General features: G+C 41.5%; 1 protein-coding gene across 1 annotated transcript in view; it reads right to left on the bottom strand.

Annotated features, from left to right (window-relative positions):
* Window positions 1-19,199, bottom strand: part of MTA3 (metastasis associated 1 family member 3) — a 136,449-nt gene that overhangs the window by 78,269 nt on the left and 38,981 nt on the right. The window contains exons 5-7 of the mRNA XM_066611779.1: window positions 16,163-16,226; window positions 14,116-14,233; window positions 8,104-8,206 (exon numbers count right to left, since the gene is read on the bottom strand). Of these exons, the coding sequence (XP_066467876.1) occupies window positions 8,104-8,206; window positions 14,116-14,233; window positions 16,163-16,226 (285 nt within the window). The remainder of the gene's footprint in view (window positions 1-8,103; window positions 8,207-14,115; window positions 14,234-16,162; window positions 16,227-19,199) is intronic.

The raw sequence follows: 19,199 nt of genomic DNA, 5'->3' as shown, positions 1-19,199 counted from the left end.
GTATTTGTCAGAGTTGGGCACAATGTAGATGACTAACCAACAGTATCATGAAAAGCCAAATTTCCAGTGCAGACTGGACAGATGGGATATTGGGTGTTAAAACATTTGAAAGAATTTTTTTAAACAACTGTTTACAAAGAGGTTTACAGTATAAAACATAATATTGACAAAGTTAGTAAAAATTATATAACATATGAAGCTGCTTTATAAGTCAAGACCACTGGACCACTAGCCCAGTATTGTATACACCAACTGGTAGTGCCAATTCAGCACACCTTGCAGGAGATTTTTCAAAGGTGCCTGGAGATGACCAGGACCTTCAGAATCTGAAGCATGTATGCTACCATGGAGTTACAGCCTTTCCCGTGCCCTCTCCCCAATCAACTCAACTAGGGAACCTTTAGCCCTTGATCCTGTGGGTGCCTAACATGCAACAGCTCTTGGCCCACCAAGGTTTAGTTTAAAAAGCAATATAAACAACACTCATGTGTAGAGTGCATAAATAGAAAGCGTGGTGGTGGTGCTGGGAACTTCCTGCCCTCACTGTGCATTAACACTCCACAGCATCAGTAATGATAAGCTACATGTTATAACACGGCCCTTAAGGGCTAATAAGGTTACTTCTAGGATAGTAATTATTGACAGAAGCACTATAGTCTTTTTTCAGTATACAAAACGTGGTAGGACCGGAAATTACAACTCTCATCTCCACACACAAAAAACAAAATTTTACAGCACCCTTTAAAAGTTCTCCCAGCTGTGTGGAAGCTGTTTATCCATGAGTGGCTCCCACTCAGCTCAGAGAACATTTAAAGGCTCCAAGTAATCAGCCCCACCCACTTGGTTGGATCCTTTAGACATTGTCCCAGTTGTGTGGGAGTCACTGACAATCAATGGCCTCTGCAGCCTATGCTACTGAGAAAGTGTGTACGGAGAACTTCAGGAAAAGCATATTAGCTACGTATATGACTCATTCTATTGTCACAACTGTTCTAGTATATCAATTTTACTTTTAACACCAGGTCAAGATTGACAAAAATTTCAAAATAACATTTCCTTTCAAACAAAAAGGAGAAAGATCTGTGCGTACCGGAAATACTACTCTTCTGGACATCTAGTGGTTTGCATTATAAATAAGCTGCAAAAAAGGGTCATTAATATATTCTGTATTCAACAATTATGTGTGTGCGCATGTAAGCGAGGCAATCAGATTTTTATTTTCCTCAACTCATTACTTGTAAAAGGATTTCTTGGTATTCAGTTGGGTGATGACCTCCACTTTAATCTAACAGAGAGGACTGCTAAAGTTTCTTTTCCCCAAGTTTGACATTTGCATTTTAGTTGTACTGTCAGTACTGATAGGCTATCAGAATACCAGAGCCAAAAAAAAAAAAATTAAAAAAGGTGAGGGAGCATATGATATCTGCCAATCCTAAAAAATTCACAAGCTATAATTATTTCGACATAGGAAGACAAAATTGTAAATTAGGAAAATAGTTTCTGGGTGATGTACTAGTTTAAAGAACCATAATGAGAACTAAATATGGGTGGCAAATGTGCTTTGGCCTTCCTCCAGAGATCAGCCATGGAAATTCAGAATATCCAGTCCCCACAGTTTATACGGACACACTTCAGTTTGAACAGATCTCTTCCTTGGCTCCAAATGTCTGGCATACTATATTTTAGCTCATGAAAGCAATATTAGATGTGACAACATAAGATTTGTGTTTGTATCTGCCACTGATATTTAAAAGTCCAATTGCGATTGCAGGACTGGTAGAAAGAATGAATCTATCAGAATTGCAGCACAAGGGGGGGATTAACCCTCCCTTCCACATTGTTTACTTGAGGGTTACCCACCTTTACCCAGTTCACAGAACTGAGCCCCTTCCCTTACGACTGCAATTAAAGGTGATAGATTCATCAATCATCATTCTCTGTTACATCTAGTTTTATGCCAATCTATGGTTGGTAATTATGGCCCTCTCCCCTTTGGCATGCTTTGGCATGCTTCCATCTATGGGCAACTGAATTAGAATGGAGACTGTAGCACAACATAGGCAAGCCAGCAGTTCAGAATAAGTTCTATATCACAGCTAGCTTCCTGGTCCTCTTTCTCCTGTCTAGAAGTGCCACTAAAGCTCCACCACCTGTGCTGTGCATTACACTCCTACGCTGTAGCTACAGCAGCACTGTGTGGCAGCACAATACCAGGCTCTTTCATGTGCTTGACAGCATAAGTTATTGCCTCTCTCTTTGTTTGCTTTGTTATTAAGGCATCGTCCCTTTTGCCCAAGCATCAAGAAGGGAATGACAGAAGAACAGCTCTTCAATATCACCTACAAACTCATTAGATGGACCAATTAAGATTTTTTTTTTATGTAAAAGCAACAAGCTGCAGGCCGTTATATGCCAACAACTCACAGATAATTAAAGCTGGAAACTGACCCCAGGGACTTGCAGCTATCAGATACAGAGGATGTGGCACATTGAATATATCAACACTAGCTGGTTGCTGTTACAGAAAAAATAAATTTTCTTCTCATCAGCAACTTATTTTTTAATAGCAGAGTTCATTATTTCTAACTTTGACAGTCTAACTTTAAAATAGAATCAAAAATCCTCCCAGGGATGGACAAGGACATCATGACAGATGAACATGCTTTTATTCCCAAAGGATGAAAAGGTGGATTTGGGACAGAGTGTGACCATATCTCAGGATGCATTTTGCACTGGCACTTTATTGAATATTCTTCAGCTGAGACTATTTTTATTACCTTCCTCCCAATTTCTGATGGTTTTTTATAAGCTCTACACTTTAGGGAAATATTCTGTTTATGTACTTTAACCATTTGATATGATACCTTTCAGTTTCAAAAATTTCCTAAGCAGCTTACAATTAGCAAATAAAACAGAAGTATTTTTTAAATTACTGAAACTGCAGTCTTAACTGCTTTTATCTCCCACTACGCCAAAGTTCCACTGATCATTAAACACATTTTTTTATTTTTACACCATGCTTTTAATCGGTCTGCTCTCCTACGTAATACAAATCAGCAGTGCACAGGGAACAACAGCTACTTTCCTTCCCTCTCTGGAGCTTTTTTATTTTTGTGCTTAGCACTAAAATTGTGACACTAATATTGATTGGAAATAATTCATATAAAAGTAGAAAGGATGTTTTAAAAAGGGAAAAATTCACTATTCCCTGGCAAGCTAACAGAGATAAATATCTAGTTGGAGACAAGACAAAAAAAGTTATGTCGAATGCATCATTGTCTAGTGCGGGGGGGGGGGGGTAAATTTACTCACATGTAGAACTGCACAGGGCTGTTATTTGGATCAGGATCATAATACAGAGATAATCCAGAGATAATCACAATACAGAGATAATAATGTGCAACCTAGGCTATGAAGTGGGCTTAAAGAATGGTCCTCCTTAAGCTCAGTGGGACATAATGCTGAAATCAGGAAATGCCCTGACCATGACCTCATGGGGCAATCTGTTAATCCCAGTCTGTACAGTGGTAAAGAAAATGGTAAACAAAAGACCACATGCATAACCCTGATAGGCCACATGAGGCCCACAGGCTATGGGTTGCCCACCACTGGTTTAAGCCTTTTAGTACATGAAGGTTTTTCTTCATACATTGCATAATTAATTATTAATCATACCCATCTGTATTTTACTATTAAAACTTTATTATACAAAGTTATTAGGATTAGAATTATTCTAATATTGTTAATTTTATTAGAAAAAATTAGAACATTATGACTTTATGCAACCTCTAGGTTTAAGAAACCCCAAGGCCACTGTGAGATACAGGAAGCTGGATGAGATGGCCCTTGGCCTGATTCAGCAAGGCTTTTAACTTTTCCTGGGCTTTTGTATTAAAGGTCACAGCTATGCCTAAACATATGGGGCTGGCAAAGCAACCCAGTCTCTGAGCCCATGTGCGCCCTCCCTCCTCCCCTTCTCCCTGACATTCTCTGGGCTGGTGTGAATCGGTGATATTTAAATCCTTATTAGGTAAAACAGCTCTGTGGCTTGTCCAAACCAAGGGCTTGTTAGATTATCTGAACTAGCTTATGTTCTCAAATACAGGAAAGTCCTTAATGCTAAATGGCACCACTGTTTCTGGAGCCTGATCATTCATGAAAGGGTCCATTTGAGACTATTGTTGCTCTGAGAATACAGATAACCTGGACTCGTTATTATTCTACATTTCTCCCTTGCTAAAGAAATAAATCCCTTGAAGTTAGCTTGGCCTTTTTTATTTGTTTATTTCTTTGTTGTAAAGTGGCTTATAACATTTGTTTCCAGAAAAAGGGTGTGTATTTTAAGGTGTGTATTCCATGTAGTATCCTGGAAAGACATTTCTTAATGCTAGGCAGTGGCGTCACTAGGATTCACGTCACCCGGTGCGGGAGGCCTGTGCATCACCCCATGCAGTGGGTGGGGCAACGGCCCAGGTGGTGGGCATAGTGATGTACCATCGCCCCGCCCCCACGGATTTTTTGGCTGTACCTTTTGTTAGAACACAGATATTTCAATGTGGTTTGTTTCATTGCATTCTGCATGAAATTACGCATTGATTGACATATAACATGATGGTACTATTCCTCCAAACTCTGATTTTAGTGATTTTGAAAACTTGTAGTCTCACACACACACACCCCATGACAACTTACTAACACCTTATTGCAGCAGTTCTCAAACTTTTAGCACTGGGACCCACTTTTTAGAATGATAATCTGTCCAGGACCCACTGGAAGTGATGTCATGGTCAGAAGTGACATCATCAAGCAAATTAAAATAAATTATAAATAATTAAATTAAAATAAAAGAAATAATTAAATAAGGGGGAGCCAGTCCTGTTCCACCAAGTGAATCTGCTCTGAAGTAAGTCCTATTGTGGTCAATGGTGCTTACTCTCAGGAAAGTGTGGGTAGAATTGCAGCTTGTGAGCCCAATCCTATGCATTGGTCAGAAGTAAGACCCATAGTGGTCAATGGAGCTTACTCTGTAGCCTGCCTGCAATAACCCCCCCCCCCCCCAAAAAGAAAAACAGTGAGATCTTCAGCCCTTCCCAGCGCCCAGTTTAAAGTTCTTCTATTTCAAGCATATCAAGATAAGGACCCACCTGGCTTTGTAAGTGCAAAATAGAAAACTTTCCCCTTACCAGTTGAAGCTTCTTTTCTTTGCCCTTTTTATGGGGGGGGGGCGCCTTCTGGAGCATTTGTTGCACTCCAGTTCCATCGGATTGGGACCATTCTGGTGTCCTCACATTCCCCTTTGCCTGGCCTGACCACCAGCCAAGGCACGTCTGCCTACTCACGAGTAAACACGACCGTGAGGCTGCTTTGCTTTTCATAGGACTCAACAGACTGCAGCTGGGAGAGAGGGAGGGACCTCCTTCTCCCTTTTGTGTTTTTGGGGACTACATTCACTGGATCAGGACCATTCTGACGTCCTTGAAGTCCTCTCAGCCTGCCCTTTCCGACGGACTATAGCAAGTACACCTACTTGTGAGTAAACGCGGCCACGTGGCTTCGTTTCTGCTCAATAGATGTAAATGGTAGGGAGACAGGGACCTCCTTCTACCTTTTGTGTTTTGGGGGGCTGCATTCATTGGATTGGGACCATTCTGGTGTCTTGGATTCCTCTCAGCCGGCCCTTTCCAACAGACAATGGCAAGTACGCTTACTCGTGAGTAAATGCACAATACAGCTCACTTTCACTTTCCATAGGGATCCGTGCATTTTTTCTTTCCAGTTCTTTTGCCATAACTTTTGAAGGATAGGAGCTATTTCAATTATGTTTTTTGCATTGCATTTTGCTGGACATTCCGCATACAATGGTGTATGGTATGACGGGCTATCTCCTAATGCCGTGATTTTAGCGTGTCCTCCCTCCAGGGCACATCACACCCCCCCCGGCGCGTCACCCACACCTCCCTAGTGACGCCAGTGACATTAGGAACAAAATAAGCTGTATCCATAAGCTTCATGGTGAATTGTAGCAGCTCTTAAGAATGTGAGGTGGGACTTTTTTCTCTCCTATCTGGAGAACACAGGGATTGAGCCTAGGTACGCCTTCACCATGCAGAACATGTGCTCTATGTGCTACAGCCTCTCTCAAGATCAGCAAATATGTTCTTTAGGCCTCACCTTTGAACATTTCACTCTTGTAAAATACACTCCCTGAAATTAGCCCAAACTTTGACAACAACAGGGTGTATAAAGGGAAATGCATAAAAGAATCATGAGAGGGGTAGATATAAGATAGCTAAGCACAGTCAAGTTAAGCACAGCAGGCAAAAGAGTAACATTTCACTCCTCTTCCATTTTTATTTCCATTAATTTATTTGGGGGGGGGGGGCGGAGGAACCATTCATAAAAGAGACCTTAAAATTGCATTTCATTTTTTAAATCAAAATCCCACTGAGTATTTCACACTAGTTGCATTACAACACTGTGTTTTATAATGGTAACATTGATTATAATAGACTTAAGCCTATTTCAACGTTAAGCGATAAACCAGCAGTTTGCTTTCCTGGTTACAGATAGGCTGCATTTTTTTTTTATCATCTAGCGCTAATAGCACTAGAGAGCTGGGTTTTTTTTAAATTTCTAGCATGCTTGGGTTGAATTCTTTTTTTAGGTTCCAGCTGCTAGCCACACTAGAATTTCTCCACATGACCTCGGAGCTAGAAAAGAAGGCTGCCACCACTCTTATGTCACTTTCGCCTGTTTGAATTGGCAGCCTCCATAGTGTGTTCAGAGTATGGTTATAACATGGTGACCTCTGAACAATAGATTTCAATGAAGGGATGTCATTTTACTGTTTTTAGAACAATTACGTTGAAAGCATGCTAGCAGCATGCTGGAAATGTCACTTCTTGATTTTTTTCTAGGTAAAAAAAAAACACAGCCAATGTATAGAAAACATATGAAACTGTTTCATATTGATCATTACTGACAACTCTGTTGTGCAAGCTTGCAAACAGAGGTCTTTCCTACCACTGAACAACAGTCACTTCCCTACCAGAAGAAAAAACAAACTGGAAAATGTTTATAGCGGATCTCCCAGGATCTTTGGGCATAAATCCTGTAAGCAATCCTGTAAGCATCCTGTAAATCCTGTAAGCAACCCAGGTGGCTCCTGAGGGAAAGGGAACATTTGTCCCCTTCCTCCGAGTAAGGGAAGCGGCCCCACAATGTGCCTACTTGACTCTGCGCCAACTATTTAGTAGTCCCCGTGTTGGGCCAGGAGGCCAACATGGGGCTCCGGATCCTGTCCCACTCCCTCTCCTGCCAAGCCTTCCCTCTGCCCCAGAACACCTCTCCCCACACTACCACTCACCTCTCTGCCACCCAGCGCTTGCCTGAAGCTCCAGGCAGAAGTCGCCCATCCACCATCCGGTGCTGGCACAGCATGTGCACACATTGAGCCAGCGCCTGCACTGTCCCAGCAGTGTTGCAGGTGTGCCTCACGGCATGTTTGTGACACTGTGTGCTGGCGCTGAGCTAGCATGCACTGTTCTAGATCGGGCCCTTAATCGTGTGCTGAACTCTTCTGTTGAAATCCATAAATGTTAACATACTTAATTTGGTCTGGATCAGGGGTGTCCAGACATTTTGGCAGGAGGGTCACATCATGTCCTGACACTGTTGGGGGCCAGGAAAAAAAGCATTAATTTACTATTTAAAATTTGGATAAATTTACATAAGTGAATATATTAGAGATGGAACTTATATGAATGAATGAAGGTCTTGCAGTAGCTGAAGGTTTATAAAAGGCCTTGCACAAAGCAAGGCCAGCCTTTCCTTCACTGCCACTGCTGCATCACAGATGTGGAATAGCAAGTAGTGAAGGTGAGAAGTTCGAACAGTCAAACAGTTGCCGACAGCAGTTGTGGCAGACCAGCACGGGCTCCAACAAGTCTCTGGAGGGCCAGAAGCTCATAACTGGGGGCTTCCCAAGAGCCTGATTTAGAGCCCCCAAGGGCCATAAGTGGCCCCCGGGCCGGGGTTTGGGCACCCCCGGTCTGGATCATACCCCTCTATTTTGAGAAAAAATTGGGGGATAGTTTATCTTACCGTGCCACTACTAAAAACTGGTCAATCTGATGATCAGTGAGATGGCTGTCTGGATCCCATACTTTCACTTCAAGCTTTGCCTGTTCCCGACCATCTGTTTCTCCTGTCAAAACCACAAATCAAACAAAACAATATTAATTGCAATATTAGACTGTCTGCCTTCAAAGTGATGTACATACATACTAAAATATATAAAACAATTATATAATTACTGTTACGTATAAAAGAATCTATACAACAGTCATAGATCTTTAAATATGTGTTCAATGCATATAAGAATAAATTAAGTTCAAATTTTAAAATGTTTTGGAGAGTGTATCAAATGCATAGCTGTCTGTGTGATATAATAACTTGGGCAGAAATTAGTAGTTGGCAACCTTCAGTTTCGAAAGACTATGGTATTGCGCTCTGAATTGTTAAAGGTTGAGAAAAACTGGTCTCCAGTTGTTCTGATTCCCTGTTTCACTTCCTGGTTTGTAATATCCATCATCAGGTGGATCATGGCCAGCAACATTAAGGGGAATAATAAAAGCTTCTTCAAATATGTTAGAAGCAAGAAACCCGCCAGAGAAGCGGTTGGCCCTCTGGATGGTGAGGGAGGGAAAGGGGAGATAAAAGGAGACTTAGAGATGGCAGAGAAATTAAATGAGTTCTTCGCATCTGTCTTCACGGCAGAAGACCTCGGGCAGATACCGCTGCCCGAACGGCCCCTCATGACCGAGGAGTTGTCAGATAGAGGTTAAAAGAGAAGATGTTTCAGACCTCATTGATAAATTAAAGATCAATAAGTCACCGGGCCCTGATGGCATCCACCCAAGAGTTATTAAGGAATTGAAGAATGAAGTTGCAGATCTCTTGACTAAGGTATGCAACTTGTCCCTCAAAACGGCCACAGTGCCAGAAGATTGGAGGATAGCAAATGTCACGCCTATTTTTAAAAAGGGAAAGAGGGGGGACCCGGGAAATTATAGGCCGGTCAGCCTAACATCCATACCGGGTAAGATGGTGGAATGCCTCATCAAAGATAGGATCTCAAAACACATAGACGAACAGGCCTTGCTGAGAGAGAGTCAGCATGGCTTCTGTAAGGGTAAGTCTTGCCTCACAAACCTTATAGAATTCTTTGAAAAGGTCAACAGGCATGTGGATGCAGGAGAACCCATGAACATTATATATCTGGACTTTCAGAAGGCGTTTGACACGGTCCCTCACCAAAGGCTACTGAAAAAACTCCACAGTCAGGGAATTAGAGGACAGGTCCTCTCGTGGATTGAGAACTGGTTAGAGGCCAGGAAGCAGAGAGTGGGTGTCAATGGGCAATTTTCACAATGCAGAGAGGTGAATAGCAGTGTGCCCCAAGGATCTGTCCTGGGACCAGTGCTTTTCAAACTCTTCATAAATGACCTGGAGACAGGGTTGAGCAGTGAAGTGGCTAAGTTTGCAGACGACACCAAACTTTTCCGAGTGGTAAAGACCAGAAGTGATTATGAGGAGCTCCAGAAGGATCTCTCCAGACTGGCAGAATGGGCAACAAAATGGCAGATGCGCTTCAATGTCAGTAAGTGTAAAGTCATGCACATTGGGGCAAAAAATCAAAACTTTAGATATAGGCTGATGGGGTCTGAGCTGTCTGTGACAGATCAGGAGAGAGATCTTGGGGGGGTGGTGGACAGGTCGATGAAAGTGGCGACCCAATGTGCGGCGGCAGTGAAGAAGGCCAATTCTATGCTTGGGATCATTAGGAAGGGTATTGAAACCAAAACGGCTAGTATTATAATGCCGTTGTACAAATCTATGGTAAGGCCACACCTGGAGTATTGTGTCCAGTTCTGGTCGCCACATCTCAAAAAAGACATAGTGGAAATGGAAAAGGTGCAAAAGAGAGCGACTAAGATGATTACGGGGCTGGGGTACCTTTCTTATGAGGAAAGGCTACGGCGTTTGGGCCTCTTCAGCCTAGAAAAGAGACGCCTGAGGGGGGACATGATTGAGACATACAAAATTATGCAGGGGATGGACAGAGTGGATAGGGAGATGCTCTTTACACTCTCACATAACACCAGAACCAGGGGACATCCACTAAAATTGAGTGTTGGGCAGGTTAGGACAGACAAAAGAAAATATTTCTTTACTCAGCGTGTGGTCGGTCTGTGGAACTCCTTGCCACAGGATGTGGTGCTGGCGTCTAGCCTAGACGCCTTTAAAAGGGGATTGGACAAGTTTCTGGAGGAAAAATCCATTATGGGGTACAAGCCATGATGTGTATGCGCAACCTCCTGATTTTAGAAATGGGTTATGTCAGAATGCCAGATGCAAGGGAGGGCACCAGGATGAAGTCTCTTGTTATCTGGTGTGCTCCCTGGGGCATTTGGTGGGCCGCTGTGAGTACAGGAAGCTGGACTAGATGGGCCTATGGCCTGATCCAGTGGGGCTGTTATTATGTTCTTATGTTCTTATGTTCAGGTTTGAATTGGGCAAACTATGGTTATGACAAACCATTATTTGCCCCCATCTCAGAATTGGAATTCCACATTGTGAAATGAGTTATTTATTCTATGTTGAAGGCAAAACTCTGGTTTTTAGCAATCATAATTTGCATAAAGACAAAATAAAAAGTTATTTCAAACTAGTGAGGATATGGGATCACATTAGAGGAGGAAGCATATGAACCTGGTGCATGGCCTGAATGTGTTTGAAGCAAGTTTGTAGAGCAATCCTATGCATGTCCACTCAAAAGTAAGTCTCACTGTATTCAATGGGGTTCACTCTCAGGAAAGTGTGCACAGGACTGCAGCCTTAGAATATCCATTTCTTCTCTAAAAATAACAGTACACAGTATGAAACTCTTTTTCAGTTGCGTGCGCTTCCGTATTGGTCACAACAGTCCTTAAAAATATGTAGAAGACAGACTTCTACTTAACTGCTTACAGATGCTTGTTTCTTAATCACAGATTCAACACACAAATTGCTTGCAACAGAATCTTAATACCCTTCCCTGAATGCATTGTCATCTGCCCTTGGAATAAAAGCAATTAGCCCCCGTATTTGTGTAGCTCATGAATCCATATCTTCATCACTGTGGCTAGACTGCTTGTCTCCCGTCTTTATTTCCATTAATTTATTTTACAGAAAAAAAACCCATGAAGCAGCATTAATCGTCCATGCCTCCAAGTTGCACAGCTTGAAGTGGGAGATGATATGCAAGGTCTTACATTCTAACCTCCACATATCAAGGTTGAATTGATGAATAATTCACTTAATAGAAGTCTCTAACTTCTAAAATGAGATTTATAAAAATACACTTTCTCAAAACTACTTTCAGCTTCTGCACATACAGCTGCCAGTTATCTAGCTCAGTATTGTCCACCCTGACTGAGAGCAGCTCTCCAGGGATTCAGGCAGGGACCTTTCCCAGCCATATCTGGATATACGAGGGATCGAATTGCTTTCCACAAGCACCCTTTCACTGAGCTATGGTTCATCCCCTAACTCCTTTCCTAGGAATGCCTATATATGTATTTGTATAGATTCCTAGCCTGCTGCTTGAAAACACACACATAGCTACTAGTTCTGGAATGGGCACTTGGTTCTTCAACTAGAGATAGCTCACAGGACAATGTTATCTAGCTTCCCGGTGTTCCTACCAAATTTCAATTGAGGAATAGTAAGCTTATTCTACACTTTCAATTGTAAGAAACAAAAACTATTTTAAGTTTCTAAAAGTTAGACACTTTATTGCGACATTTCTTTTCTAACACCCTAATTCTAATGGGGTTTTTGCACTGCCAGAACTAGCGTTCCAGCAATACAAGGTCCTTTACTGATGTCACAAGAGGTGACATGTCGTTTCACATGGTTAGATTGCTGCTGCAGAGGCCATGGCAAAGCACAAGCAGCCAGTCCATCATTCTGGCACCATTAAATCAGTGTGTGGGGTGAGAGGGACACAACCCACTTTGCCTGTGACACTAAAATAGCAAATGGATCAGGTTTAACATATCGGTAAAAATGGACCAACCCCGAGACTAAAGTGTGATAGGTGTTTTTCAACACCCTTTGTCACATTACCTTTAAGATAAAGTACTAATCAAATTTATAAAAATCTAGATTTTATATTTGCATCTTAATAAAACTATGAAATATCTATTTAAATTGTAACAGGTGATCAGGAACATGGTGATGCACGTGCCATAATGGAATAATGATTTGGGCTTATTATCAGATCTCATCAAAGGGTCAAGGTCTACACCATTGGGTTCTAGGCGAAGGGGAGGGCTGGCTGTCAGACTAAAAGAGCCAAAGAACAGACAGGGGTTTACTAGATTAGCAAACAGGGATCAGAAGGGCCAGACAAAGATGTGTAGGCAGGAGTCACAATCCAAGACAGCAACCAAGAAAAAGGATCAGGAGCCCAGTAATTTCATGACAGTGACAAGCTAGTCAGGCTGAGGAGCACTTTCTGAAGCTAGCACTTTACTGGGTCTGGAAAATACAGACTGGCCCTTGGGGTCAGCTGACAATGCTCAGGTAGGCTCAGTACTGTCAAACTGCAAAACTCACTCTACCAGGTTTGCCATGGGACTAGCCCCAGGCTGGTGGAGCACCCATTTCCCCTCCATCTCACCCACCCCAGCATGTTACATGTCCTGCCAATAGCCTATGCCAGCGGTTCTTAAGAACCTCTTAAGAGTCTTGGTGGGGGAGGGGGGAAGGCAGCAATGTGATCCCCAGGACCATGCTGCTACAAGCTTAGAGGGGGCTTTCCCTAGCAAGCCTTACCTGCTGCCAGGGTCCAGGGGCTCTGGGGAGCCCTGCAGGGGGCTCTGCAGGGCTCCCCACAGCATGGAAATAGAGAAAAAACAAGATCACGACCCACTTCTAGTTTCATGTTCACAACCTAGGAGTGGGTTGCGATTGCGTTTTCCATGTTTACAAGCTGTGGGGAGCCCTGCAGAGCCCCCCATGGACCCTGGCAGCAAGTAAGGCTTGCTAGGGAAAGCCCTCTCTGAGCCCACAGCAGCGTAATTCTGGGGATCACATCATTGCCTTCTCCCCTTCTCCCAGTCCTTAAGGGTGCAGCGCGCAGGGCTCAGGTAGCTGGGGTGTCGCGATGCCCCAGTTTGAGAACCACAGACCTATGCGCTTCACCATCTCAGGACACAGTTTTGTAAGCACCACTATGAAACTTTCCAAAGAGACTATTTTCTTCAGTATTCTGATACTGTGTTGATTTTTCAAATACATGAGAAAATAGGGGGATAAAGTGTCTCATGCTGTATATTAAGATGTAATCAAAGCTATAATACATTTCTAAGGCACAGTTAATCACAGAAATGAGTAGGTGGTTACTGTTTTTCAAAGTGTTCCAAGACCCGCAACTGTTTTACAGCAATTCTTCCATTAATCAGACAAGATTCTGTAAATATCACTTTTTGCTTTGATGCTTAAGGTTATTTGATAAGAGTAGGTCAGTTATATCATTTTCAAAATCTTTAAAAAAAGAAAGCCAATTTGTTAATTGCTTTTTGCAATATTGGAAGTAATTCCACAAGGTTGTGCCAATTCACCTGAGTTCTCATTCTGTGTGAAGACCTGACATCAGTTATAGGATGGGGTTGGGATGCTCTTTAGTCAGTGATACAGATTGCTGTGGCTATCACAATGCAAGCCACAGCATTTGACTAGTTCCATAACTGCACTCTCTTTTAGTGCTGACTGAAGCTAGGGTGAATGCTTGTGGGAAGAGGGGCAAGCAGATTTTGAGTAGGTTCTATGGATCAAGTCACACAATGTCCAGCTGAAGTGCGACTCACTTACATTATTTATTACATCTCCAATGACAGAGTCCAAATTCAAGCAGAAAAATTCTGTCTGCAATACATCTGTTTGAGAGTTCACATGCTATGGCATCCACATTACCATGGCTGTCACCATGACTCTAAACTGCTTTAACAGGAGAGAATGTGTTAGAATACAGGCTGGTAGCCCAAACCAAAATGATAAGATCCTTACCTTCAGAAAGCATCTCAGGTACATCTGCTTGATACCTGGGTCCCACTCTGATTTCTCCTTTGTCTGCTAAAAGTGTTTTCAGTGAGGGATCATATACCAATGAATAGAAGAAAGTATCCTTTAAAAAAAACCAAACACAACAATACATTTTCCAAAGGATTATTATTTAATGACAGTAAAACACTCTAGCAGATATTCTTGCACTTTAGCACACTGACCCTCCCCCCCAAAAAAACCAAACAAAAACCCACCATTTACTGTCTAAAAATACATTTTCTAACCATCATTAAGCCTAAGAAAGGTGAATAGGTAAAAAAAAAAAAAACCAAGAAATGTACATTTTGACATAAGATGTGAAAATTCTGCGGTGATAATTTCAGAACTCAGAAACTACAAGATAATTCCAATCATTAGATATAAAACTTCATTCAAAAATGTTTCAACAGCATATTGAAAAGAAATGCTTTTTAAAAAGAAAAGCATCTTTTTTAAAAAGAAAAGCACTTAGGCTTCTAGGGCAGAACTAAGGGCTCTTTCTTCCAGCATATGCAGTATTTTTTTAAAAAGTATACCCTACTCTTCTTATAAATCCAAGGCAGATTACAATATTACAAAAATTAAAGCAGACATCATCATTAAAACAGACAAAATCAAAGCGAAGAGAACAAAGAGATACAGAGCTCAATCTTACGTAGGATTGGACACTATTCTCCCCATTTTTTACCCAGCTTAAGTGGCTTACAGCCCAATCCTATGCATGTCTACTCAGAAGAAAGTCCCATTACGGTCAAGCGGGCTTACGCCCAGATAAGTGTGGATAGGGTTGTAGCCTTTGGGCCCAATCCTGTGCTCAGTGGCATGGCCCCGTGCCGCCGAGCACTGTCGCAAACGTGCCATAAGGCACGTTTGCCAGCCTCACTGCTGGCTCCTGTGAGTGCTAGACCAGCGCCAGCCGGTGCTGGGCTAGTGCGGGGCGGTCGCCCAGCTTCCGCGGCTTGGCAGTCTCCTGGACCGCCGAGCTGCGGAACAGTAGGCGGGGTGAGGACAGGGTGGGGAGGAGGCATGACAGGGAGGTGTGACGCAGGGAGTGGGGCAGGCTGGACGCATGCCTGGGGGGAGGGATAGGAGGCAGCTCCGTGGAGCTCCATTCCGCAGGATCCAGGGCACTTGTGTAGGGCTGCGCGCTACAGTAGAGTGAGTAGCCCCATTGCAGGGCTGCTTACCTTACTTGGGGGAAGGGGACAAAAGTCCCCTTCTCCCGAGGCGCCTCAAGCAGTAGCCCGGGAGGCGCAGGATCCTTCGGTAGCCCTTCTCGGTGCCACTGAGGCTGGGTGCCCTGGGTAGCTGAGGACTGGGCTGCCCACTGTTTCCATTGGGTGTCAGCTAACCCCAGCCCAGAGTTAATACTGCTTAGTAATTGCATAGAGTTTTTTGTGGTGTTTTTTTTTTTTTTTGAGATTTCAAAGTGTTCCATATATGTGTGTTTCATATCTTGATGAAATCCTTACAACAAACCTGTAAAGTAAGGATTATTATTCCAATATTGCAGCTGGGGAGCAGTTTGCTCTAAGGCCAACTACTGAGACCTTGCAGATGCAAGATTTGAATCAGGGAAGTCTTGCTCAGGCTCTCAGTCACTACACTATATTACATGAACATTCTTAGCTATTTACATCAGAATTCCATCACTTTAGAAAGCAGTCTTATACCACTGGGCTCAGGAACAGAACAAAAATCCATCTCTAGATAGCAGCCAGAAAGATTCAGCCTTTCTAGTTTCCTTTAAAAATTTTTGGCTGAAAGTCAAATGAATGGTTTTAGTATCATTACTTTTCACAAAGAAGCATCAATAATTCAGATACTGAACTACTGTATCACACAACAAACAATACACAAAGCATTTTCAATTTCATCTATTACCAATACACCATTTAGCAAAAGCACTGTCATGTTTGCTAACATTCTGCTGTAAATAGCCAATGCTTAAAGAACTATATGCTAGGGATGGATATAGAGATGAACTAATTCTTTAAAAACACAGCATTACCTCTTTGGCGAGATACGACAAAACAGATTCTGTCTCATTCAGAAGTGCAACACTGCATTTTCCCCTACAGAAAAATTAAAAAAAAAAAAGTTAAAGGTGAGCAATTTCTTCTTGTTGCAAAGTAGTACAGGACAACAAGCTATTCAGTCAAATTGTGAACTTGGAAAATTCAGTGAATAAATAAATGGAAATTTTAAAAGCTGTTTGTGATGCACTGCCAACAGTTTAAGGGCAAGAACAAAAGTTCAGTGGAATAGTAGATACAAATGATGGAAACAAACTACCTATACAACAAAAACACGTGAGAAAAGAAGTAGAAGATCTTAAGAAGTTTCATAGCTTCATTTTTGTTCTGAATAAACCTCTTCAAAATGGTCTGCTGAGGAACTTATTCAGAATAAGCTTATCTTCATTCTAATGAGAGCATCAGATGCTTGTGTAACCTCTGCTGAGACAATGGCTACCTAGTTCCCTGTGTCATAAAAAAACCCCCATAGCCCAATCCTATCCAACTAGCTCTGATGTAGCCATAACGCATCCTTAAGGTAAAGAAACAAGCATTCCACTACCTTGAGGAAGTCTCCATGACTGCCTCCCCACCGGAGGATGCAGTGCATGCCCCATAGGCACGATTGCATCACCGCTGGAAAGTTAGTTCACAACTTTCAACAACTGGAACAACAACAACTGGAAAGTTAGTTCACAAAGTTAGGGCAGGAGGTCTGGTCTAGAGGGTAGAGCCTCTGTCTGCCTGAAGATAACATCCACAAGGTCGCCAGTTCGAGGCCACTGGCACCGTGCAACCTTGAAGCAGCTGACAAGCTGAAGCCGAGCTATTCCATCTGCTCTGAGTGTGGGAGGATGGAGGCCAGAATGTGAAGCCAGATTGGAATGAAACACCTTGAATGTAGTGGTTCTTGAAAGAAAGAACCTTCTTTCAAATTGTAAAAATCCCTATTTAATAAGGGATTTAAATAAAGCCTGCCTATGTAAACCACCTTGAATAAAGTCTTGAATAAAGACCAAGAAAGGCAGTATATAAATACCTGTTAATAATATTATTATTATTATTATTATTATTATTATTATTATTATTATTATTATTATTATTATTATTATTAGTTAGGATTGGGCTGCCAGTGGCTGAAAGGTTAATAGTATAGGGAAGAAAAAGTTGAAGGGGGGGGAGAAATGAGAGGCACTGATAAAAAAAAGTGAAAATAAGTGTCCCTCTCCCCAAACAGAAACCACAAAAATCTGGGTTTCCTCTCAAAACATAATCCAAATTTCTGGCCCAAAATGGCCCCTTATGCTGATCCATATGACCCTCTGGAGCTGAGAAGTCATCACCACCTGCTCAACTACCTTGCCCAGAAAGCAAAGGTTTGAAACTGGGCAGTAATTGTCCAAAACAGTGGAATCCAGAGAGCACTGTTTCAGAACAACCACCCGCTTTTAAGTCATGGTGTACGTGGGCAATTTTATCCACAAAGCACCTGGTAATAATTACTATTTTCTTCTGAAATTTCACTATGTATTTAAAAGAGTATACATACACACATAAACTCTTCGGTACATCATCAAGGTCAGATGAACTTTATTGCAAGAGGTTGTTTTAGATCAAATTAGGATATATGGGGAAGCATCAGAAATTTGTTAAAATAAATCTGGAACATGCTATCATTAAATGCCAATAAGGTATTTCAGTGGATTGATTCATTTTGTAGCATCAGTTTATCTTTCCTTCTTTATATGTTCAGCAGTTTGCAACACAATATAGTTGTTCAGTTATTGCTTATTATGGTATTCATCTTAGAGTTCAAGACAGGACTTGACAGGGCTGTCTACATCTTTTAAACCACTGACAAAATTTGATTAGTTACTCATATCCAGGGAATAAAAGGTGGGGGAAGGTAGAAATTGCAGTTCTGTGTAGATGACTTCTACTTCAAAAGTACTGAATTTATTGACAAATGTCTCTCCTATGTCCGGCTTTTCAAGTACATCACAGGAAATTAGAAATTATATTTAATGGAGAGGTACAAAAAAGAAATGCTATTCAAAGACATTTTTATAATTTACAAATTAAGTACAGACATCCTCCATCCCGTATCCACAGATTTGGTATCTGCTTCATCATGTAAACTACAAACTAGAATCTTTCTAACAACTTTGAGTAAGTCAGAGACTTGAATCTCGACATGTCTTTTTTCTTTTCTGCAACCAATACCCATCCTGCTTTGATTGAGCAAAGTACTAACTTTGTATCATCTGCTGGGACTAGATTTTTCAACAAGACAAGACATTTTTGTGTATATGGGATAATAAATCCTGTTATATCTTAGTTGTAATCTCTTTTCAATAATCCGCTTTACTGGATATTCTCAGAAAATATGTATCTGGGTATCTGGCACCTCCAACACACATATCAGCTTGAAGCTTATATCTATGAACTTTAGCTATATGGTGGTTAAGTACCAATTAAATTCGGAGTTTATAAAACATGTAATGATACATTTAGCAGATGTTTTACAGTATTTTCCATTGCAAGTCACACTGATGTGGTTTAAATGCTATTCCAATTCTCTCACGTTTTTAAAACAGCCTGCAGCTTTATGGTTAATGTTTGTAAAATATTGTACCACTTACTGACCATACCTTTCTCATCAGGGGTTTGAGTTAACCATTCAGCATCTGTTAGACTGTGCATAGGTCCACACTTTTCTCATACAAATTGTAATAATACGCTTTATGTGAAAATATTGCAATATCCGAGGTTGTCTCTCATCCATTTTTCCCCAAAATTGGTCATAAAACAAAATTACCCCATCATATGAACAAGACTTTAGTTTACACAAATCATATTGACACCAACTGTATATAAATCCCAACAGATCTAATGTTATAAGCTATTCAAAATATAGATGGTAATAGATTCCTGGAATGATGTTACTTTTCTACTGATATTATACTTCCAAAGAACAAAATATTGACAGAATAGGAAACTATTCTATTTTCCTGGTTTTGTTATGAAACA

Source organism: Tiliqua scincoides, chromosome 1 (genome assembly GCF_035046505.1).
Source record: "Tiliqua scincoides isolate rTilSci1 chromosome 1, rTilSci1.hap2, whole genome shotgun sequence".
In the NCBI taxonomy this organism is placed as follows: domain Eukaryota; kingdom Metazoa; phylum Chordata; class Lepidosauria; order Squamata; family Scincidae; genus Tiliqua; species Tiliqua scincoides.
This window is presented reverse-complemented; position numbering and strand designations above follow the sequence as displayed.